Source organism: Mirounga angustirostris, unplaced genomic scaffold (genome assembly GCF_029215605.1).
Source record: "Mirounga angustirostris isolate CCGP_5_RB_7025 unplaced genomic scaffold, mMirAng1.0.hap1 SCAF_17, whole genome shotgun sequence".
NCBI lineage: Eukaryota > Metazoa > Chordata > Mammalia > Carnivora > Phocidae > Mirounga > Mirounga angustirostris.
In genome coordinates, this window is record NW_026991725.1 from 51,597,941 (window position 1) to 51,622,360 (window position 24,420).

Sequence of the window (24,420 nt, forward strand, 5' to 3'; positions counted from 1 at the left end):
TGTTTATCAGACTTCATAGCAGCACCTCAAGGTAGGCATTGTTCCCATTTACAGATGAGGGAACCAGGGGTCAGAGAGGTTAAGCAACTTGCCCAGGGTCACCCACCTTTTGAAGGGGCTAAAAATGAGATTTGAACCCATATGAGACTCCAAAGCCTATTGCTTTCTTCATTCTCTCTCCCTTTGAAAGTGCAGGCAAATTCCCAGCAGAATCGGTTGGTGTTTATCTCCAAAGTGGGTAATAGGGAGACAGGGAGCACAGTGCTGTGGGAACAACGTTCACTTTGAAAGAGGAGAGGGGTGTTCTAGTTCCAACTCGTCACAGACTTCCCGCAAATCCCTGCAACCCCCTCAGGGTCTCTCCTCTTTTCTTTCTCCACATCTGTAACAGAAATACAAATGTACCTCATGCAAAAGTTCAGGACTGTTCTAAAAGTAAAATGAGGGGCTCTTGGATGGCTCAGTCCATTAAGCGTCTGACTCGATTTTGGCTCAGGTCATGATCTCATGGGTCTTGAGATCAAGCCCCACGTCGGGCTCCTCATTGAGTGTGGGGCCTGCTTGAGATTCTTTCTTCTCCCTCTGCCCCTCCCCCCTTGCACGAGTGCTCACTCTCTCTAAATAAATAAACAAGTAAATAATCTTAAAAAATAAGAATAAAATGAGAAGAGCTGGGCAAAAATTCTGATGTAAATATGAACAAATACAATCACATGCAGCCCAACTTACAAACTAACATTTTCTTTTCTAAGTTTTGCAGTTACGACTTCAGCAGAGGAGGACCCAGGAACAGCTGGCTAACCAAGGCATAACACCACGTGAGTAGCTGTGTCTCTTGCTCACCGATCTATTACCAGGGGACCATGCAATTTGGGAACTGGAAAGCACCTCCAAGGTCATTGAGACTAAGCCTATGGATGGGTCTCCCCCCAAGATCCCCGTAGACTCCATGTCAGCAGAAATCCCAGACCTTGGATGCTTTGCCCCAGATCCTACTCACCTGCAAGGGCTTCCCTTTCATGACATAGGTTGTAGCTAAAATGCCAACCAGTGGGTTTGTTTTTGGAGTAAACACAATTCACTGTGGGCACCCCTCACCCTTCTCTTACTTTTAGGATGTCATCCCTGTTCTTTCCAGAAGCATCAATCACATGTCCATCCTCTTACCTCCTCGGTTTCCATTCTATTCGGGGTACTTGAGTCCACAATTAATTGAATATCGTCGAGTGCTTCCTTTCTGGAACACCGAGAAACAATGGCTTTCTAGCGTCAATGGTATATTGAATTACTGGCCATAATTTGGGTCAAAGAAGAATGATTATCATGTCTTTTAGTAGATAGATTTAAAACTTCCTACCCAGGTTAGTGATTAAATCTAACTCTTGACTATCCATAGTAACAGAAGGAAGCGTGCCCCGAATGAATGAAGTCGCAGTTCAGACTCCTTTAGGGTCATACTTTTTAACTTTCTTCCCCAACGAAATTTAAAAATCAAAACCCGTAATGACTCTAGCAGAAATCTAGATTCGCCATGACCATTACTTCAGAGTCCAGCATGCAACAAGCAGTTTGGCCCAGATCAAATGTCCTGCGGTTAATAATAATATTGGAGCCCTGTGACCCAAGGTCTAAAATTTTAAGTATAGTCCATGCCCCAGAGCCAGAACAGAAGTGAGAATGTTTCAAGTCTTTTCCTTCATAATTCAAAAATAGCTCTCTGTTCATGGCTAAGCCCTCCAAACAGTAAACAGCAGGGGACCTTAATAGTAGAACCACTCAGCCTGCAATTTTAAAGGCTGCGTACACAGTATGTACATCGGTGATGAGAATCCATAGGATCACGTCTGGGTGGCCTGTTTCATCTCAGCCCATTAGTGGAGGTACTAAAAACACAGGAGAGAACAAAGGTCTGCTGACTTCCAGTCAGATAAGTACATTGTCACTCAGAGCTGAGCAGACCAGTCTTTTTCGGAATCCTATTACACACATGTAGAATCTGACCTGATAAAGCATCATCTAGAAGAATTGCTCACTAAGTAGAAGAGTGTAGCTCCACCAGGATCCTCTCAGGGGCCACAGTCTGTGCCCACATCCTCAAATCTATGAGGAGCCCCTCTATTTGGGTAATATTAAAATAATCTATTCCCCCACTGGGGTTTCTTTTCTTTGATTCTGGAAAGGCACGCGGAGTAGAAAGACTCAGTCCCTCTCAGTCAGCCCAGGCTGCTCACAACTGACTTAAAGCTTGACTCGAGTGCCTAAGTACTCTGTACCTGGGTCTTGCTGCTGACATTTGAATGAGAATAAACTTTTTTTCCCCCTTTCTTTCTTTTTTTGAGGTTTATGGGGTTAAATCTCTGGGAACCTGTAAAAACACCTAGGGAAGATAGGAAAGAACCCTATGATACATTTTAAAATAACACCTCTAAGTGCATTTTGTAAATTCAGTGTCCATTTGTGGAGGAGTGTCCAATGGGGATAAGATATTTTGTTCTCAGGATTTCCAGAATCAAATAGGGTACCTATTAACAAAACTCTGCTTGACAGAAATTTTGCATCCTTAGTCCGTTGAACCATTAAAATAATTACTGGGGGGAAAAAAAATCCTATGAGAATGAAAGGATTTTTTTTTCTTTTTAATTCAGCAAACTGATAAAGGTTAATTAAGTGTCATCCATTTTCCCTAGTCTTCATCCAGCTCCTCTCAACTAGGCTTCCTGAGGGTGTAGATTCTGCTGTGGAAAATTATCGACTGCAGCAGGAGCACAAGGCATGCCCAGCCCGGACAGACCTCAGCTACTTGGCTCTTCTCAGGAAGTTAGACTCAAGACAAATCTTTCACCTGCTGAGAGGTTGGGGGTGAAGATGGTTAGCCTTGTCAATCCAATCAGAGATTGGCCATCTAAATGCAGTGCAGAGCTCCTCAGGGTTCATGTGTCAAGGCAAGCAATAAGGGGAAGGAAAGAAGAGCCAGCAGACTCAGGGTCCTATCGATTCAATCAAATGCAACAAATTTTGGTACGAACCAGACTATATGGAGGGTAGGGTGCTGGGCCCGTAGAGACAACAATGAGCAAGGCAGTCCCTTGAACGGACTCAAGATTTTAGGGGAAGAGGTGATAGGAAACACAGAAGTATAGTTCAAGGTAGAATTTTTTACATAATTATGAGTACATTTGAAATAACCGCAATCCTTCCCCCCCCCCCCCCAGATTTTAAAGCTTGTCATAAATTGCCTCAATTGAAAGCTGATGGTCAAGTGAACTATTCACGGTCCCTATGTTATTATTGCTTAGCCTCACTGTTTTTTAACCAGTCCAGAGAAACACCTGCTATCCTTTGGCAGAATTCCTCTTGAGCTTTACATTAGATTAAATCTCAAAGGCGTTGCCCCTCCTTTTGTGGAGGAGCTGGGGCTAGAACCTACGGCGGGGTTGGTCCCTGCGTAGAGCTTTTTTCTCAAATATTCCAAACGAATCACTTGGACTTTAAAAGCACTTCCTTAGGTTTCCCTCAAGCATTTTGTGGCCAAAAAATTCAGTTGGAATTTGGGGAAATTAAAAATATACATAGGTGGAAATGCCAAGGAAAACCCAATGGTTTTAACAAAATGGCGTCAGGTTTTCCATCCTCATCTACACCTCACCGTGACCAAGAGGGAAGGAAAAGTTCTGCTGCTTTAGCCTTGTAGCAGATCTTACTTCACTTGTACATCAAATTGACAATGAAAGTATAAGGTTTCTGTCCCTCCGGATTCTGATAAACTGAACCATGTGTAAATTTCAGTTAAGTAGTAGAACTAGTTAACTCCTTCCTTCTTCTTGGACATGTATCCTGCAGGTTTTGAAGTTACTGATGAGTAACAAACAGTCCACCGCAACCAGGGACAAATTCTCCTTCATAACCCCCCTTAATCACTTCTCTTCAGCATTTACTTATTTCCCACATTTGTCCATTATGGGTCTGGGGTTCTCCCCCTTCGGGTGCTTTAAATGAACATAAAGTCATTGTTTCTTGAATTTAGTCAAGAAGGGCAGAGTTCCGAGGCCAGCACAGAGGCCCCAGAACAACTCTCAGTAGTGGAAAGAGGTTTTTCAGACCAGGGAGCATGGGCCCCAGCCAGATTCTAAGATTGTTTTCACATTTATAATACCATTGTAGAATTCACATTGTCAAAAATAGTCATGAAATCTCAGTGAAATACCCTCTCGCAATTAGCTCAGAAATACTACTTTAAGAATTTATTGCTTGGACTTGTCTCCAGAATCCCACCTCTGAATCTCTAAATGGAGATTTCAAGTTGCCTCCTCTGCCACCACCAGCCAGGATTCAAAGGGAGCATTTCGCTGCCCCTCCCTTGTGGAGTCAAGGCTGCAAAAAACATCTACGTTCTCTGTTTTTCTCTTGGCTTTAGGACAGAGCCAGCCTCTTTCCCTGTTGACCTGTGGGGCTTGGATCTGTTCACCATTTCTCGTGCAGATTTTTCTCCACCACAATTCTTTTCCTTGGGCATCCCTCTCCTGGGGGGAATCTAAAACAACACTACTTTTTTTTTCTTTTTTATTGTTATGTTAATCACCATACATTACATCATTAGTTTTAGATGTAGTGTTCCATGATTCATTGTGCATAACACCCAGTGCTCCATGCAGAACGTGCCCTCCCTAAAACAACACCACTTTATTCCAACCCCTTGGGAAGCCTCGGTGCAGAAGGATGATCAGCCCTGTGGAGTAGGTGCAATGAATGATCACAGCAATTCAGTGGTGTTTTGACCATCTGCTGTGAGGAAGGCCCTGGGGAACACACAGGAGTCAGACGTGAGTTCTGTTTCAGAGGCTTACCGTCTGGAAGGGGCCCCAGATCCCCCTGCTTGATTGTGCCGAGGAGTGATATTTTGGACATCACACCACTGCATGGATGTGGGGCTAATCTGTATGAACCCAGGGGAGAGAGAGGAGGAAACAGGTAGCTTTTGGTCCTGCAATATGAGAACAAGAGAACTGCACTAGACGGGCACCCCAGAGAGGCTGCGGCATCTCTATGGAAACTTCCGGAAAGCCGCTGCCGGCCAGAATGAACCATCCAGGCAGCTTGGGTCCATGATCTGATCAGTGTAAATGAATTGAAAGCTACAACGAGCTGTCTATGAACGGTGCCACCTTATTTGTTTTACAGACTAATCGCAGCCACGGCAAAGCCTTGGTAAACCCCCGAATTCTCTGTGGTACCTCTCCTGAATAGCAGCAAGAATGACCGGGCACACTCCTCTACCCACACCACATGCAGCTTCATGATAGTCTTGAGAAGTCGACTATGCAAAGTCTTTCCTCCTCTCCTCTGTGCATCCATCTGACTTGGCTTCTTCCTCCAGCACCCCTAGCACACAACTGTTGGCTGTTTGAGCAGGACACAGCACGAGGGTTTTAATCTGTCTGCCTCCTCCCTCCCTGTCTAACCTCTCAAGTTCAGAGACAAGCCAAGGCACTCTGGATTTCCATGGCAAGCCTGGAAGGTGGGGGCAGGGGGGAGTCCAGAATCCTAAACGTTGTCTTTTCCCCTCCTCCTGTCTTCAGGTTCCTCACTCCCTAGAAACTAGGAAGCCAGCCATTACATGCATACTTTGGACTCTTCTTAGAAATCCCAAAGTATTCACGTATGTTGCATGAACCCCTCCCAAGTGTGCAGCCAGGTCTGAAAGGTAACAGAGCTACGTTTTTTGGACTCCTGGGACCATCCTTTGGGTATTCAGTAAGCCGTTGATCGCCAGCCTAGGAGAGGATGTCATTTCCAAATCATCGTCAGTTACGCAGAGCATGTACCTCCTCTGCTAGGAAGAGCAGCATTCACGATCTAGTTTGTCTTTCAAAGTGAGACAAACAGAAGACCAGCATTACTAAGCCCCCTGTACAGGTGGGAGACTCTCACATGTGTTTGAGGAGACAAAGCAAGGACAGGTAGTTCCCAAATTTTCAGGCACCCAAGATGACTTTCATTATGTCTTCTACCCCCCTACCAAAGAAGCCCACATTCATGAATTATGAATCCATATATCTGTTTTTGATTAGTTAATGGCATTTACACTGAACAGCCTGTGATTTTTGGTGAGACAACCATCATGAGAGCATGCCATTATGATCCGAGGCAGCAACAAGGAAAAGGGACCGTTCCATTAGCCTAATCAGCCTTTCTCTGGGCACACGGACCTTCTTCCTTCAGCTCTTTGAAATGCTGAAAATCAGTCCTAGAAATTAATTTCTCTCTTCTGGAACTCCTGGGTTCCGAAGGACCCCAGATCAGGACTCACTGGCCTGGTGGGCTCCAGAAGAGTGGTTCTCAAACTTGGGCATCAGGATCGGCAAGGAGGGCATGTTCCAACACAAATCCCCGGGACCCACCCCCCAAGGGTCCGGTTGTGGAGGTCTGGGTGGGGCCTGAGCATTGGCATTTCGGACAAGCTTCCAGGTGAGGCTGAAGATACCGGTCCGGGGGCCACGCGTTGAGAACCACTGTTCCAAATGCTGCCCCAGGACACCAGCCCTTTGATTCTGCATTTCTGTCCTTATCTGCAATACTGAAGAAGCTGGGTTCTGTCCTGCAAGCCTGGGAGGGAGCGACCCCTAGAGAGCAGGCCCGCAAGGCCACGGCCCTGCCTCTGTTGCCAGAGCTTCCACCAATAGCAGGCTTCCCCACCACCCTGTGCTGGGGGGTCGGCCCATCCCCTTCACTGATGCCTCAGTGGCCCCAGGGCCCGTGTTCTCCTTTTCCCGGGCTCCTGTCGGAGGCATGAGGTTAGTGTCCAGAGCAGGGGACTGCAGGAGGCCTGTTCTTTCCTTGGGATCTTTTTCTGAGCTTTCGTAAGCAAATGTTTATACACACAGCTGACCCAAATTAGCTGGAGCTGCGGGACCGAAATAGGAATAGGCCGTAACTAAACTCTGAAGCGAGAACACGAATTCCCTTGTGAGAAGTAATTAATCTTCCTCCAGGGGGGGAATGAGTTAGATGTGTGGCTGACTGAATTTACAACCATATTTTAATTTGAAATCACATAGACTTATTTTTTTTAATTTAGAAATCCAAATTCCTTTTCCATCTCAAATGTCAACGTCCCCCAAAAAACAAAATTTTGCCATTTGATACTCCCAGGGCTGGCAGCAAGAGGTCCTTTGTGTATTTTCCAAAAAGCCAACTTGGGGGGGGGGGTGCATTATGGCTTTTGCTGGCCCTCAGGGGAGCTGGCTAAAACCCACATTCTCTGGAGTCATGGAAAAAGCAAATGTCAATCACAGAGCCATGGCAAGATAGTTCTCTGTGGGGTGACCCCAAACCAGTACCCCATATAACATCCCTTAAGCCCCGAGGAGACTAGCGTGTGGTAAAATGCAGTGTGGGGACCTCTTCGGCTCTCTTCCCAAGTCCTTGCCAAATGGACATAGCATCTCCCACTGTGTCTCTGTGATAGGAGTTTCCAGAAGACCTTTGTACTCCTGGCTTCAGAGACCTGAACTGTGCAAATCATTTCACAAGTTATTAACACCAAGAAGTGATGAATTAGAGCTCTCCAAGGCTAAGATACAGGAAATGCACTGCTTCGAGCAATTAATAAGTTCTGCTAATAGGAACTGGAGAGCCTCAGGGGGCAAGAGAATCAGATAAATTCCTCCTAATTCCTAAGCCCGATTAAAACCAATTGGGTTTGGAATGTAAGTGATATTGCAGGATAGATTCATACTAAAAGGATGTGTGAATGCTTTTTAATCACTTAATACAGCCACACAAAGATCATGTCCTTTCTGGAGTCTACAAATGATGAGGCCAGCACCAATACATAATCCCAAATTAGATGACCACCAGACTGTAGGACATAGGTGAAGACCTATCCCTTCAAATTGTATAGATTCACCAGGGCCCCCTGGACCTCAAGCAGACTTGTAGGCTCTGGTTGCCCGGGGATACGGGAGTTGCTCTCAGAGCACCATCAATATAAATTGCAACTGTGATCAAATGCAGGAAAAGACAAGCCTCCTTACAAGGCATGGCGACCAGACCCAAATCAGAGAAAATGCACAAGCAATGCATTAGAACGGCACATTTCTCCAGATGATTTCCCAGAGCTCCTGAGTGGGGACAAATGGAGGGTGTGGCGGGGTAGGCAGGCCGTTGGAAATGGCAGATTTTGCAAAGAAGCCTGTTTTAAGAGTAAAAGCAACAAAGAGAAACATATTCACTCAATGGGAGATATTGATAGTCAAGCAGCATGTTCCATTATTTTTTCTATAAGAAGGGAAGCCCCTTAATCTCTGCTCAAAGTGAGGAGGGGGGTATTCGCCCAGTATATTTGACACAAGGCAGCCAGCTGGGACTATTCGGCAAGCTCCTTTGGTCAACACTCCTTTGTTCCCCTGAGGCAGGGACACTAAGAGGGAGCATGCCTTCCATAGAGAGGCTTCCCAAGCCATGCCCTCCATAGAGAATAAGGTGGTCAGCCAGCTGCCCGGACTGCAATGCCATTTGCTTGATGTCCAGCAAGCTCTCTTGAAATCTGTGCTCAAATTTAAAATTTACCTTAAAGACTGAACAAGACTCACCCACTCACACTCACACACACGTAGCCCCAAGCTCCAGTCTGGCTAGAGCCCCAATTTTTTAAGCTCGCCAAACCTTGGAAGAATATTTCATTGCCCGCCACTTGCAGGTGGACATCTGCTGCAGTGATATTAGAACCCCGGATCCTGTGGTTCATCAGCTTGTCCAGACTTGCAGTTCAGAAAAGCATTCAGTGCAGTTTTGTGAGCTCGGACCAACCTCATCACTCAGAACGCAGAGCTGATTGCTTGTGGCTCTGGATTGATTGTTTCAGGGGCTCAGGAAAGCTCATGAGAGATGCGGAATGTTGCCCAGCGATGTTCTGCTTCTCTGCTAAGTCAGAAGAAGTTCCCCGCCACGGTGGAGAGCAGGAAGAAGAGGGCAGGATGGAGGCAGCATCGGGGCTAGGCTGTTCAGGGTGCTGTGTGTTCTGGCTGACCCATACGTGTATCTCCTGGGTGTTAATGTTTTGAACAGCATGCCTTGGAAGAAGTGAAGTTGTCAGAGCACCTAGGCTCTTAGCCCTAACTGTGTGACCCTAGGCAAGTCAGCTGATTTCTGTGGACTCAGTTTCCCCATTCTGTTCAGGGCAGGAGCTCATTTCACCATCTCCAGGGCCCCTTCTGGCCCTCAAAGTCTGATTCTGTGCTTCTCACCCAGCACCCTTAGTTGCATGTTCCTATCCGACCCGTCATGGGCCTTGTCCCAAGTTCAAGTCCCTTCCTGCAGGCTGGGGCGCCCCTCCCGTGGCCCGCAGCCGCCACCCAGACTTCTGCACTCAGGGGCAGGGCAAAGTGGAAGAGGGCGTTAGGCACCCCATCCGCCCTTCTCCCTCACTCGGGATCTGTGTCCAGCCTCCCACAGGTCCCCGTGCCTCCCCAGGATCTCGGAATGCCCTGTCTCCACACCTGTCTCCCTGTCGCACGTCTGCCTCTACTGTTCCTCCTGTTTTCGGCCTCAATTCCAGCCTCCTCTGTATCTTCTGGCTTCAGGGAAGCTGGTGTCCTCTGGGCCTCTCCTCTTCAATTGCTTGTGGCCTAATAAAGGTGCTCACATCCATCCTATGCACAGCTCAGCAAGCGCACCGGCAAATCCTGTCTTTGCTGCTCAGTGCCCTGAGCCCCGCTCTGCTCACGTCCCTGTCTTTCCGTTGCAGCACTGAAAAATCCAACCGAATTCCATGAGCAAAGAAAACATTTGGATAGTGACAAGGTAAATTTTTTTTTTTTTTTTTTTGCAAACTGCCCTGTTTCTGAACTTGGACTCCAGGGTATGGATCTCTGAGTGCTCAGGTTTGGCTAAAGCAGGTGGAATTTCTACCACAAACTTGATACATCCCCCCACCCCCAACACCCCGCCACACCATAGGGAATCTTATTCCTACAAACTCGAAAACTGGAGAAATGCGATTGACCACATTTTGCTTTGAAACTCTTTTTTAGCTTAAGAAAATGTCCCCAGTCTTCCTGATGTTAGGAAGTTCATGGCAAGGATGCTGAAGAAGTCAAAGAGACTTCAAAAAGCCTTCCAGCCTTTTCTTACAATCAGATTTTTTAAAACTCCAATGTAATACTAAGCTAAGGCCTGTGAATACAGAGCTGATTGGCAGGTACCTAAAGGCAAAAGGCTTTTGGTTTATTTCTCTTTCTGTTTTGTTTGTTTGTTTAGCACTTCGGGGGGGGCATATATTCTGTACCTTCATAGTAGATCTCTGCAAACTGAATTTATCAATAATAAATACTATTTAGCTGGCATCAGCCCTGTATGAGAAGGAGATGAAAAGGGGGTGCCTTTCTCCCGGGATTTCTTTGTCTACGAGTTCTAGCCCTGCAGCTAGGTTGTGGGTGGAGAGAGGAGCTGGGCTTTGTACCTCTTCACAGTTGCTCCTGAGAGATTTTGGTCCCTGCTCCCTGGATAACAAGTGTCTTCTATCAGAATAGGAGTGATCTCCTGACCCCTCTCAGGGGTCAAGTAGGAGATCCAGTATAGTGGGATCAAAACCCAGAACTAGATAGAAATCAGGGCCTGAGAGATCTGGGTGTGGCCCTGCCAGAGCCCATATCCGTTCCCACAGACAGCTCCACCATTAAGAAGAAGATGGGACTCGGTAAATCATCTCCGTGTGTCCTTCGCACTCACGGTGCTCCTGAATTTACATTTTCACAGGTCCTAAGAGAGACAGCCAGTGAATTCTTGGAAGAGGGCATAGGTTGTCATGTTCTACTAGATGGACTCAGGTTTCATTTCATCTCTAACCTTAGTTAGTTTCACTGCCGTTTTAAGAGTCCAAGGAATAGAATTGACTGGAGTACAAGCAACTTAGTATTATCAGAGCTTTAGTATTATCAGAGCTTTATTAATATTTTATTAGCACGTACCTGCCTGGCCTTTAAGTGTGTAGCCCTGATGGAGACCCAAGCTCCTTCCCTCTTTCCTGAATTTTTCCATCCTAAAATTACTAGAGAGGCTTTTGCAAGCATTCCTGCATCGAAATAGAGGAGACCAGAGCGATTTGCAGCTTCTGTTTGTCAAAAGAAGGATTGTTCTCCCTTTTGAGAGAAATCGAGGCTCTTTTAAAGTCAAAACGAGGCAGTTCAACCATGTGAGCGGAACATGCTCTGTGTTTGTGCTTGCAGACTGAAGACTCCCTGAAGCACAAGGTCAGAAACAGGCCCGATCACACCGACGTGGTTAATATGCACATACTCCAAGGTGAGAACGTTGTTAATATGCACATACTCCAAGGTGAGACCGCACCCAAGCATGACCAAGGATGCCCGCCAATGGTGGGCATGTGCCAGAGTTCTTTTCTCTCTGTGTCCTCTTAATAAATGTCCCCTGCCATTCAGAGTGGTCGTTTGAGTCCCTCTAGGGCCACAGAGTGTTTATAGTCTGATTCTGTGATTTAAAAACCTGGCCAGCTCAGTTGGTGGAGTGCACGACTCTTGATCTCAGGGTTGGGGGTTTGAGCCCCACGCTGGGTGCAGAGATTACTTAAAAACAAGATCTTGAAATATATAAATAAAACAAAAACCCCCCAAAACGTAGCCCTAATGATAAATATGAATAGTTAAGAAAGACACCCACCTATTAAAAACAGTTGACTCAAAGTGGGGCGTTTCTCGATGCTTTCATTGTCTTTCATATACTCTTTTAGCATTTCCCATACTTAGGCTGGACGAGTGTGTAATAATACTACAATCAAAAAAGCATGAGAAGGGCGCCTGGGTGGCTCAGTCAGTTAAGCATCGGACTCTGGATCTCAGCTCAGGTCTTGATCTCAGGGGCTGTGAGTTCAAGCCCTGTGTGGGGAAGAGAAGAGGAAAAAAAAAAAAGGCATGAGAAATGTTATTTGTTATATCATCACGGTCTTGAATTAAAATAGGCTGTGAACTGCCATGACCAGCAATTCAATTGCGTGACTCTGGTGATTCCCATGGGATCCTCTCTTCTCCCCAACAGAAATTGGGAATTAGTGCCCTAGGGCACCAAGGATCTGCTGGATACAAAATGACCCCTCTTTGCAAAGCTTCTGGGTCTAGTTTTGGAAGCAGCTGCTTAAGACCAAGGGCCATGGCTGTAAGTGCTGGAGGCAGTCACAGCGAAGGCGGCACGTAAGAGGAGGCTTTGGGCTGGGACCCGAAGAGTAGCCTGCTGGGCTGGTGGTGGGGAGAAGGTAGGAAGCTCACCAGGAGAGGGAACCAAGCAAAGTACAAAGGTGAACTCGGTAAGATGTGAGGGACAGAAGGGGGAGGACCAGGGTCACTGGAGTGGTCCTTTGGGGATGGAGCATCTCCATTCATGGCATGGCCAGAGGGATAGAGAAGCATCATGTAGGGGTTTTCAAGGGAGGAGTGCTTCTCGGGATTAATGGGTGCATAGGACGAATCAGAAAGATCCTTGAGGCAGTGGACCCAGCAAGAAGCCCTTGCCCTGACCTGACGGGATGTTAAGGGAGGCTTGGGGAGGACCTAGTCTCAGCACATGTATTCTTAGGTTCGGAGTACTGATGTTTTGTCCATCCCGTGTCAGGTGCTTTACAGATACAACTTCTAGATGAGATCTGACCTGTTGCAACCATACCACCTCTCTAGAGCGCCCCCGTATGGAGATTTCTAGATCAGCCTCCAGACACGAGGTCTGGGTTAGCGGGTGGATAATAATACAGCGACAGGGCTGGGAGGCTGGTGGGTAAATATCTCCTCTTTTAAAACTGCCGAGTTCAGAGTGAAGCTACAAACTTCGATGGAATCCTAACAGGTCTGCCTTGCAGGAGCAGCTGGTTGGCCAGACTCTCCTCCAAGTTCTCACACAGAAATAAGTCTGGGAGGAATCGGAAGAGGAATATACGGGTGATTCAGGGCTTGGCAGAGACCTTTGTCACCGTCCAAATGATGAGAAACCGCCCATCAGATGAATTCAATTTTTAAAACCCCCCTGTTTAATTAAGTAACTGTTTCAAAGGGATTTTTTTTAATTTTACAATTCCCCTTGACATGGGCATCAGTTAGCATCACAACATTGCCAAACCTTAAGGAGTCACACTACTGCAAGTAATTATAATAATAGATGGTATTTGCAGCAGGCTCAGACCGTGCCAGGTAATGTAGAAACAGGATGCACATCCCTACGCTGCAGCTTAGGGTCAGCGAGCAATGTACACCCCGTGGACTGCCTGCCCACAGAATTGCCAAATTGCACTTTTTTTTTTCCAAGAATCGGCACAAAGCACATTTCTCTAACCCTTCCGTGCCTCTCGATTTGCCTTTATTTGGAAGTGTCTGGTCTTCGCTGCTAATCCATGTGAAATGACCATGATCGCAGTGAAACATTATTAGGGTGGTAGAGAGCACGACACGACACAATGGTGCACGTGCAAAAGCCAAAAAGCAGAAGCAAAACCAAAGCTGACATCAGAACGGTAGGGCTGATTCTTCCGGTTTCAATCCCTCAGCCTCCACTGCAGAGAGGTCCATCCCAACTGCTCAGATGAAGCTGAAAAGAGCCCGACTTGCAGATGATCTCAATGAAAAGATCGCCCTCCGGCCAGGACCACTGGAGCTGGTGGAGAAGAATATACTCCCCGTGGATTCTGCTGTGAAGGAGGCCATAAAAGGTAGTTAGAACAGGAGTCCTGCCCTGGGTCACTGTCCCAGAGTCCTCTCCATACCCAGAGGTCACTGATTCAAGTGATCTCTCATTTCCCTTAGTAAGGTTCTGGATTTTTTTCTTTTTTTTTTTAAGTAAGGTCACGTTAATTATTGCTGACATACAGGAAATGTATTAATTTTGCGCGTTAATTTTTTAACTTTTAAGACTTTCTTAATAGTTGCCAATAGTTTCTCGGTTTATCTTCAATTGCCTAGGTACACCATCATGTCTCCTACAAATAATGAAAATTTGTCTCCCGCTTCATTGTTTTTCTGTGTTGGTGCACTAGCTAATACTTGAAAAGTAACATCAGGGTTTCATTAAAGTATTATCTAATTAGCATCATTTAAAAAATTTATATATAGTATATTCATAACATATAAATTATATATAATTTTCATGTTTTATTTACAAATTACGTATTTGTGAATTATATGAATTTTATATAAATTGCAAAGTATACAGTATGCTGTATTATGCAAACTTAATATATACTTTATTACATATAAAATATCTATATTGTATGTAGAAGGATATCATATATAAAATTATGCATGTGAATTATATAAAGCACATAACTTACGTCATTTCATATTATATAATGAACAATGCAATTTAATAATTATTAATATATTACATGGTAGGAAATTTTCTTTATTTGTACATTGCCAGGGATTTGATCAGTATTTTATTATCATATATATGTTATGCTTTCGCTATGTTGATAACATTTATTTTTCTGTTTGTTTCCGTCACAAATGGGGTTTTCTTCTCTCATGTACCTCTATATATGATGCTAGCTTTTGGTATGTAGATAGGTATTCTAAGGAATTATTTCTCTCTCCTATCCTACTAAGAGTAGTGTATAAGATGGGTGCTGAATTCTTAAATGCTTTCAACATGCACAGAAAGACGATCGCGTGAGTTTTCTTCTTCGACCTAGGACTATGGCATTGCTCTCTTTTCTAATCACCTTGCATTTCTGGAAAAAAACCCTACAAAGAAATTTTTTTCTAGAAGTATCTGATATTTTATTTGAGACTTGCATCTATTTTATTCTCCGTTAGGATAATAGTAGCTGCTAAAGCATCCCCAGAATTTCAGCAGCTTAGCAATAGAAGATCACGTCTTGTTCATCAACGGTCCAGGGAGGATCTTCCTTAATGGTGGATCTTTCAGGCACACAGACCCCCTCCAGTCTGGCTGCTTCCCTAGAGGAGGGCAGCAAACTTTCTGAAAGGACCAGACAGTAAATAGGCTAAGCGATTTAAACCGCCTGTCGCAACTACTCACTCTGCTGCTGCGGTACCGAAAGAACTGTAAGCAATAAGTCAACAAGTGGGCATGGCCGTGTTCCAATAAAACTTTATTAACAAACGCAGGCTCACGGGCCATAATGTGCCCACCTGTGCCCTAGAGCCCCCTCATCCTCTGTATCTAGCCAGTGAGGGGGAAGAAAGAATGGAAAGGCCCACCCACCTATTTTAAAAGCCTCCACCTGGAAATGAACATATCACTTCTGCCCATATTCCACTATGAAAATAGCGCGTATGGCTGGGGAAGGGTTTTTTTCTGGCTGAACGGTGATTTTCCAGCAAAACGTGGGGCTCAGTCTCATGACCCCGAGACCACGACCTGAGCCAAAATCAGGAGTCAGATGCTCAACCGACTGAGCCACCCAGGCACCCTTAAAATGTGCATTTTTCAAAAAAAAAAAATTCTCATTATTCCACCGAATTACAAAGTTATTAGCTTAAAGTCGTATAAAGTCTTGGCTTACAGATGCTTTAAGCTGTTCTCGACCAGGGGTTCTGCTCTATTTTTCAGCGCAATGTTGCTAATTTGTGTGTTTTCTCCCTTCTTTCCTCCCTTTTTCATCACACTTGCTAAAAGTCTTAGTTGGTCATTATTACAAAGAAGCAGTTTGTGAATTTGTTTTATGGTTGTTGGTTTCTGGTCTCTACTTGAATTCACTTAATTTTGCTTCTCATCAGGGTCATTGAGCAGGAGAATCTCCATGAGGAGAGCTGAGGGTCGGGAGTGTTCATCAGTTTCGGGTACAGTAGAGACAGGTTGAGGCAGAGGGAAGGTTAAACAACATGTCCCCCATTCAGGTGAGGACTCCAAGGGCATGAGCAGGCCCGTGGTCAACAGAAATGGGTAGAAAGCAGTAAACATGAGGGCTAGTGAAAAAAAAAAATTGGGCAAGGCATGAATCTACCTAAAGGAACAGTTGCTATGGGACCCACCGCCCTCATTTTCAGAGCTGGACTTTGTGACTTTGGCCACACGGCCGTGCGGTGATTTAATCCCACGTGCCTCAGTTGCTCCTCTCTGAAACCCCAACAACAATAATTGCTATCTTGTGGGGCCTTTTTTTCAAGGTGCATTCAGTTTTTTAATTATGTAAAGAATTTACTAGGCACTGGAGGTATGTTAGGGAGTTAGTCTAGTTTCTGATCTCCAGGCCTTCACACTTGAGCAAGAAAAGAGGAAGAAGAAAGCCATCATTCCATCATTGCATCTATTTTATTCTCCGTTAGGATAATAGTAGCTGCTAAAGCATCCCCAGAATTTCAGCAGCTTAGCAATAGAAGATCACGTCTTGTTCATCAACGGTCCAGGGAGGATCTTCCTTAATGGTGGATCTTTCAGGCACACAGACCCCCTCCAGTCTGGCTGCTTCCCAGAGCAATTCCTCTGAGGGGACGGGATAAAAAGTCACAAAGATCATTCTGGCTGCAATGTGAAGTAGACTCAAGAGATGAGATACAGTGCCAGAGTACTCTCTTCTGTTAGGGGGTTGCTAGAGTTGTTTGAGGAAAGTTGATGGAAGCATGAACAAGAGTCATGGCTGGGGGGTGTGGAAAAGTGGGACTCTGGGAGAGAATTGATTCTGCATGATTAGATGATCAGTAGAATACACCAATTGAGACAAAGGGAAGGCAAAAGATAACACCTAGGTTTCTCTCTTGGACAACTGGGTAAATGGTGGCCATTTATCAAGATGGGGACCATGAGTAGAAGAGCAGATACAGGGAGAGATGATGGATTTGTGTTTCAACTATGAGATTTGAGGGGCCCACAGAAAATCCAAGGACAAGGGACTAAGTGAGCAATGGGTTCTCTTGAACTAGAATGCAGGAGAATATTGGTCTAGAACGACAGATCTAGGAGACATGAGTGTATATGAACATTTAAACTAACGGACTAGGTAAGATTGCCTTTTTGTTCATATATTTCTTCACTATTTATGGAGTATGTTCTGTGACAGGCACTATTCTAAGTGCTTGGGATATGTCAGTGAACAGAACATTTCCGCTTCAATGGAACTTATGTTGTAGTTGGGAAATGCGGGCAATAAACAAACAAGTAATGAATAATTATATATCGTGATAAAAGGGTATAAATGGTGTAAAAGTAGTACCGGGTTCAAGGAATCAAGAGTGCCCGCTAGAGGGTAGTTGGGAGGAGTGGAGGATGCATAAAAGGCAAAGAGGGCTAAGAGGCTCGCAGGCAGTGATCTTTAAGACAGAGGTAGGGAGACTGTGAGGATGAAGGGCATGAATGGCCACAGAAAGAGGTGGAAGGTATGGGTTGACCAGATCAAGGAAAATCCGGCACCAGTAATGGGGACTGACCCAGGCATCAGCCTCTTAGCAGTAATCTTTCCATGTGCATAAGAGTTTTTATGGGCAAGGTGATGGCATCATATGAAATATCATAAAGACAGAAGGAGTTGCTCGGAGACTAGCTTTGGAGCTAGGACTTTGAGTAGCCTGTCCAGTGGTGATGATGACCCAGCCCCCTCATCTGCCTGTCGCTTCTTGTGATGAAATCAACTCCCCGTGGTGAAGCGGTGACTCAGGGCAGTGGTTCGCTGTGGGTTGTTCTCCTGGCATCTGTGTATTTCACCCTCTCTTCATGCGCTTTTCCAGATGTGCTTAGATTTTCCAGCTCTGTCTGCAGCTGGGTTTCTGTGTTTCTGCCCGGCTCTGAGCAGAACACTTGGTCATTGTCTTCCTCCTGGTTTTAGTAAAGACCAAGTGTTCTCCAACCCAAGACCAATCTAGAACTTCTCCCAACACACAGAGGGATTGCTTTTTAATTTTTTTATCTTAAAAAATTGTTTATTTTTAAATTTTAATTCTAGTAGAGTTAACACACAGTGTTATATCAGTTTCAATTGTACGATATAGAGATTCAACAATTCTACACGTAACTCAGTGCTCATCATGATAAGTGTACCCTTAATCCCCTTCATCTATTTCCCCACACCCCCCCCACCCACTCCCCTCTGGTGACCCATCAGTTTGTTCTCTATAGTTAAGAGTCTCTTTCTTGGTTGGTTTCTTTTTTTGCCCTTTGTTCATTTGTTTTGCTTCTTAAATTCCACATATGAGTGAAATCATATGGTATTTATCTTTCTCTGACTTATTTCACTTAGTATTATACCCTCTAGATCCATCCATATTGTTGCAAATGGTAAGATTCCTTCTGTGGCTGAGTAATATTCCATTGTGTATGTACACTATATCTTCTTTATGTATTCATCTATTGACGGACACTTGGATTGCTTCCATAATTTGCCTATTGTAAATACCACTGCTATGAACATTGGGGTGCATATATCTTTATGAATTAGTGTTTTCATATTCTTTGGGTAAATACCCACTAGTGGAATTACTGGATCAGATGGTAATTTTATTTTTAAGTTTTTGAGGAACCTCCATACTGTTTTCCAGAGTGGCTGCACCAGTTTGCATTCCCACCAAGAGACATGAAGTTTCCCCTTTCTCTGCATCCTTCCCAACACATGTTGTTTCTTGTGTTGTTGATTTTAACCATTCTGACAGATGTGAGGTGGTATCTCATTGTGATTTTGGTTACCCTTTCCCTGATGATGAGTGATGTTGAGCATCTTTTCATGTGTCTGTTGGCCATCTGGATGTCTTCTTTGGAAAAATGTCTGTTCATGTCTTATACCATTTTTTTTTTAAAGATTTTTTTTATTTATTTGAGAGAGAGAGATACAGCGAGAGAGGGAACACAAGCAGGGGGAGTGGGAGAGGGAGAAGCAGGCTTCCTGCTGAGCCGGGAGCCCGATGCGGGGCTCGATCCCAGGACTCTGGGATCATGACCTGAGCCGAAGGCAGATGCTTAACAACTGAGCCACCCAGGTGCCCCTTATACCATTTTTAATCAGATTATTTGGTTGTTTGGTGTTGAGTTGTATAATTTCTTTATATATTTTGGATACTAACCTTTTATCAGATATGTCATTTGCAAATATCTTCTCACATTCAATAGGTTGTTTTTCAGTTGTGTTGATTGTTTCCTTCGCTGTGCAGAAGCTTTTTATTTTGATGAAGTCCCAATAGTTTATTTTTGCTTTTGTTTCCCTTGCCTCAGGAGACCTAGCTAGAAAAATGTTGCTGTGGCCAATGTCAGAGAAATTACTGCTTGAGCTCTCTTCTGGGATTTTTATGGTTTCAGGTCTCACTTTTGGTCCTTAATCTATTTTGAGTTTATTTTTGTGTATGGTCTAAGAAAGTGGCCCAGTTTCATTGTTTTGCATATAACTGTCCAGTTTTCCCAGCACCATTTGTTGAAGAGACCATCTTTGTCTTTTTCCCATTGCATATTCTTGCCTCCTTTGTCAGAGATTAATTAACCATATAAATGTGGGTTTATTTCTGGGCTTTCTATTCGGTTCCATTGATCTATGTGTCTATTTTTATACCAGTGACATACTGTTTCGATTACTACAGCTTTGTAGTATATCTTGAAATCTGGGATTGTGATACCTCCAGTTTTGTTCTTCTTTTTCAAGATTGCTTTGGCTTTCTGATTTGACTTCCACAGGAGAAGGCTTGGGCCTCCTCGTGGCCACATCTCAGAGGGGTATGCACCTAATCCCCTGTTTCCTCTTCTTGGAAAGCCACTAAAGGGGTCTAAGCACCCACTTCCAACGGGGAGGGGGGAGGGTGTCCCCCATCCCAACAAGCAATGTGTAGGACACCAGCTGGCATCCTACAGTTCAACTCAATTCTGACAGCATCAGATCTCACGGGTGAAGGGTTCCGTCCGGCAAGATCACCCTCCTCTTCAGACTCCAGTCACAAACACCTATCACCCATGCTTCTGATCAACCGGCTACAGATCAGACGTTCCCACGATGCCCTCCTCGAGCTCAATTAGTTTGCTAGAGCAGCTCACAGAACTGAGGGGACCCATTTACGTACTGGATTACCAGTTTATTATAAAAGCTCAGTAACAGTCAGCTGGAAGAGATGCAGAGGATGAGCCACGTATGGGGAAAGGGTAAGGAGCTTCCATGCTCTCCAGGAACGCCACTCCCCCCAAATCTCCGCATGGTCATCAATCCAGAACCTCTCCAAACCCTGTCTCTTTGGGTTTTTAATGGAGGCTTCATTACAGAGTCTCAATTGATTCGGCTATTGGTGAATTAACTCCGTCTCCAACCCCTCTCCCCTCCCTGGGGGTCAGAGGGTGGGACTGAAAGTTCCAAGATCACATGATTGGTTCTCCCAGCCCCAGCCCCATCCTTAGGCAGGTCCAAAAGCCACCTCATTAACATAACAAACGACCCTTTTGTGGCTCTCATCACTTAGAAAATTCCAATTGTTTTCAGAGCTCTGTGCCAGAAAGGGGGATGAAGTCCAAGTATATATTTCTTATTATAAATCACCATATTGCAACCCCTAACAGCCTGTCTCTCAGGACAGAATACTGAAACAAAACACCAAATCTGATGTTACAGGGGAGTGAGGATTTAGGAGAACAGAAATTATATACTGGAGTTTAGCTTGGCCTCCTTGAGCAGCTGTGTGGGGTCGTTATTACTTAAAGATCCTCTCAGTTGGAGACCCCCAGGAGCCGACTCCTAGTTTGTTAATTCTCTCACTGGCCATCTGAATCTTTTCTTTACTTGACAGGAGCAGTATCCTTGAGCTTCCATGGAAGCTATTTATTGTCCAGAGGTCTGGCTTCCGCTTGAGTGAAACAGAACCCCTGCTGGCTTCCCTGTTTTTTTTCAAACAGTGGGAGGATGCTGGTTTTCAGCTCTAACAGACAGACCCCTCCTCCTAAAGTGTCCTCACCTTTCCCTTGGTCTGGCCCAGGTGGCTTGCCGAATGCCCAAATCAGCTACTTAGCTACTTTTTCTAAAAAAAAAAAAAAAAAAATTGACACTGCGACTCAGAATATACAATCTAGTTGTCAAAGATAAATTAGTTCTTTGTGTCACTATAACCCTTTAACGTAAGGAGCAGTATTTCTAGTCCACCAGGGCTGGTCTGGAAGACACCCATTTATAGCTGTCACTTATATTTCTAAAAGATTCCACACTAGTCTTTGCTCACTCACACCCCCGAGGTGCAGACTTCATAACAAAACAAAACAAATCCTATTTACTAAGAATCCGGTCATTCTTCAGAGACTCTGGAAGTCCTGACGCTCTGATCGTTTATGGGAAGGCAAATGGGCAATAATCATGGCCCTAAGCCAGATGGTAGAGTTGTTTGCTTTGTTATAAAAAAGAAAAGGTTTGCTTTGGCATAACTTTCTCGTGGACAGAATTTATCATTCTATAATGAGAAATTGTTTCAAAAGTGCACGTGGTCCTGGGGGAAAGAGGCCCAATGAGGAATACGTGTAAAATACTTTTCTGTGCTGGGGGCCTCTGCTGCCCACCGAAGCAGTCACTGGCCTCACCAAGAAGTCTGTAGCTGGGGACAGGTGCTACAGCCATGAGAGGTCCTGCAGAGGGGAAGCAAGAGACCTTGAGCAAGTACCTTCACACACCTGATGATCTTCCTCCTCCCTCGAGAATTAACCTTGAGCTCTGACACAGGTTAATCCTTCCAGTTAACTTTTTTTCTCCACTCATGTGGTCCTAGCACCAGGGTCATGTCTTAGGGGCTTAAGGCATATTGCAAAAACTGCCAGGAGTCTGAAGAAAAGGAATCCTCCTTCCTGCAGACATCCACTGACATCCATTTCCATAATAAAGGCATCTGATCCCCTTCAAGAGCTGCAGTTTCTGTCTTTGTTGCAAGATACAATCCATCCTCCGGAGGCTGTGGCATCTTCCGTGTATTAAAATATGTTTAGGCAAGAGCCTTTAAACCATAGCTGCTTCCACGGGCGTCACTTTGTCCCCTTGGAAATGGATTTTCCTTCCGTCTCTTCCAAGAGGGCATTAAGAGATGGTCTGCCGGTGAATTAAAATAGCTCTCCCGCAGGGCACTGAGCAAGTTTGCAAGTAGATAAGCAAGCCAGGTCCCTTTCCACATCCCACTTCGCGGTCTCCTGCCCTCCGTGCAGCGAGGTACCGAGGACTCCAGCTATCTCACTTAATCTCGGAATCTTACATGTTTATGTACAAAAAGTACAACTGACTCATTCATCTAATTGCTTCCAAGAGGGATGGGGAAAGCTCAGAGTCGCAGGGCCGACATCGCCCAGGGGCTGGTGCCCAGAGCCGGCCCTGCAGGCATAGCTGGAGGATGATGTCAGGGCTTCCCAAAGCGGGTCCTTGTCACCGCACCGCCTGATGTGTCTACAGGGACATTAGCCTGCACACCGCACTCCAGCGGCTCCCAGGAGGCCTCGTGCTGGGGGAGAGATCAGAGCAGAGGCCCAGGGTCACAGCACAAAGCCAACAGACTGGGTTGTTCCCGAGGCAGCCCCATAAGGTGACCTTTGTGCCTCTCCTGGCTTGAACCAGGAGGGAGAGGGAGTGACAAGCAGCCTTTCCCAGGACTCTCTGGCCCCAGGGAGGGTCTGTCTGGGCTTTCCTAGGATGACCCCGTGAGGACAAGCCAGTTTTTCTAGGTCTGGAGTTGCGCTGATCTTTGCCAAGCTGAGGGCCGGACAAACGGCCTCCTGGGTGGTCTTGTTTATTTTTGATAATGGCAAACCTGCGACAAGCGGCTACTCCTAACGAAAGCAATAACTGTCATTCCCACGGCTAGAAAGGACGGAACTCTTGCCCATCCAGGGACTGGGCTCAGCACTTCGCACCCACTCCGTTGTTTGAATCCTCGAAACCTTGACAGTAACTATGGCTGCTATTTTCATCTTAGAGATGGGGACCCTGAGGCTCTGGGAGGTTCAGTAACTTGCCAGCAGACTCTAGCACTGGAGGGGTAGGACCAAGAAACAAACCAAGACCGCCAGAGTCCAGAACCGAAGTCGATCCATCATCTCTGAAGGAAGCCACTGTCCTTGGCTATGAGCGCCTCTCGGCTGTTCCGTTTCTCACACCAACAGGGGCTGAGCCGGATGTGCTGCTGGGTGGGGGGCACACTCCAAGCCACTTGGTCACAAATCCAAGGCACTTGCAGCCCTGAGACAGTGGTGATTGGCAGCCCCCGGCCCCCGGCCCCGAGGCAGGGTCTTTGTGCCTGCACAGTGACGACATGGTCCTCAGTGACATATGCTGACTTGGCATGTGCGGCCTTTTAGGGATCAGACAAAAAGGAGTCCCATGTGGGGCCTTTGTCCTCACCGTGTTGGCTCGTCCAGGAGTAAAGGACTCCCCCGTATGTGGTTGCATGAACACATGGCTTCTCCGTTGACTTAGAAAAACCTCTTTAATTGATTGCCTGTCACTTGATAAAGTAACTCCCGGAAGCTGTGTCTGTCCAGGAATTGGCTCCCAAAATAATGCTGTCCCCTGGTGGGGGGGGAATCTCTTCCTCCCCTTCCCATTGCCGCTCTGCTCTTCGCCACTCCGTTAACGTCCCTTTCGCTGCCCCCCCCCAGGAAGGTCAAGTGACCCCTCCCTGTCTGTCGTCCTGTCCACAGCTGGCGGTCATTTCACACTCAACCCAATCCTGCCTCCTCCAGGAGTCTCCTGCGTTGAGATCTCCTCCGTCTGTCTGGGACAGCGCTCGCCAGGCGGTTCTCGTCCTTGACAAATGTCTCTGATGGTGTCCCATGGAGATCAGCTCTTCCCGACATCATAGCTGATTTTTCTTCTGCTTCTCTCCTTCTCCTAAATCTGGAAGCTTGGATGGGAACGAAATAACCAGGGAATGCTCTGTCCAGCTCTAGGGAAAATGGGACAGATGCCCAACTCCTTTGTTCCAGATACTCCACTTGGAGACTTTTCCACATAATCCTAGTGCCTCGATCCAAGGTCACCAGATTGCCAGATGCCCAAGTGGGAAGGGCAGGCTGAGTAACCAGTGGCAACAATGGGGCTTCCACAATCCTTCCAACCCTCTTCTGAGACGAGTCCCCATGAAATCATCATGACCACCCTCCCCAGAATGTCCCCCCTTCTCCGTCCTCACGATCCTGGTGTCACCATCCGTCCCTTACATCTCAAAAACTCAAGTACAAGATGCTGTGGAATCTGGAGATATCCTTAGTGCACTGTGTGCAGAAAAAAAAAAAAAAAAGAGAGAGGCATTTTCTCTGCTACCTCCCCCTTCCCTTACCCGGTGGGTGTTCCCTAAATGACATGCTGCCACCTGATGGCTTCCAGGGAGGGTAGTGGGTTTTGCCCCCCTCTGCTGGTGGCTCTGAGCGTTCACACTGCCGTCTTGGCACAGTCCCTGTATGACTTGCTTATCCTCATCCCCAAAACCGTGAGGAGAAAACGGGCCCCTACTCTGACTTGAGACCCAACAAAGGTTGATGTCTTTT

The 24,420-nt window shown here is 45.8% G+C and overlaps 1 protein-coding gene across 7 annotated transcripts in view; it reads left to right on the top strand.

Annotated features, from left to right (window-relative positions):
* Positions 1-24,420, top strand: part of MYOCD (myocardin) — a 99,665-nt gene that overhangs the window by 40,147 nt on the left and 35,098 nt on the right. For 3 of the 7 annotated variants that reach the window (XM_064583668.1, XM_054511047.2, XM_064583672.1), the window contains exons 2-5: positions 753-818; positions 9,746-9,801; positions 11,226-11,301; positions 13,544-13,705. In XM_064583668.1, coding sequence (XP_064439738.1) covers positions 753-818; positions 9,746-9,801; positions 11,226-11,301; positions 13,544-13,705 — 360 coding nt within the window. The other 4 variants (XM_064583670.1, XM_064583671.1, XM_064583669.1 and 1 more) reach the window with 3 other exon arrangements.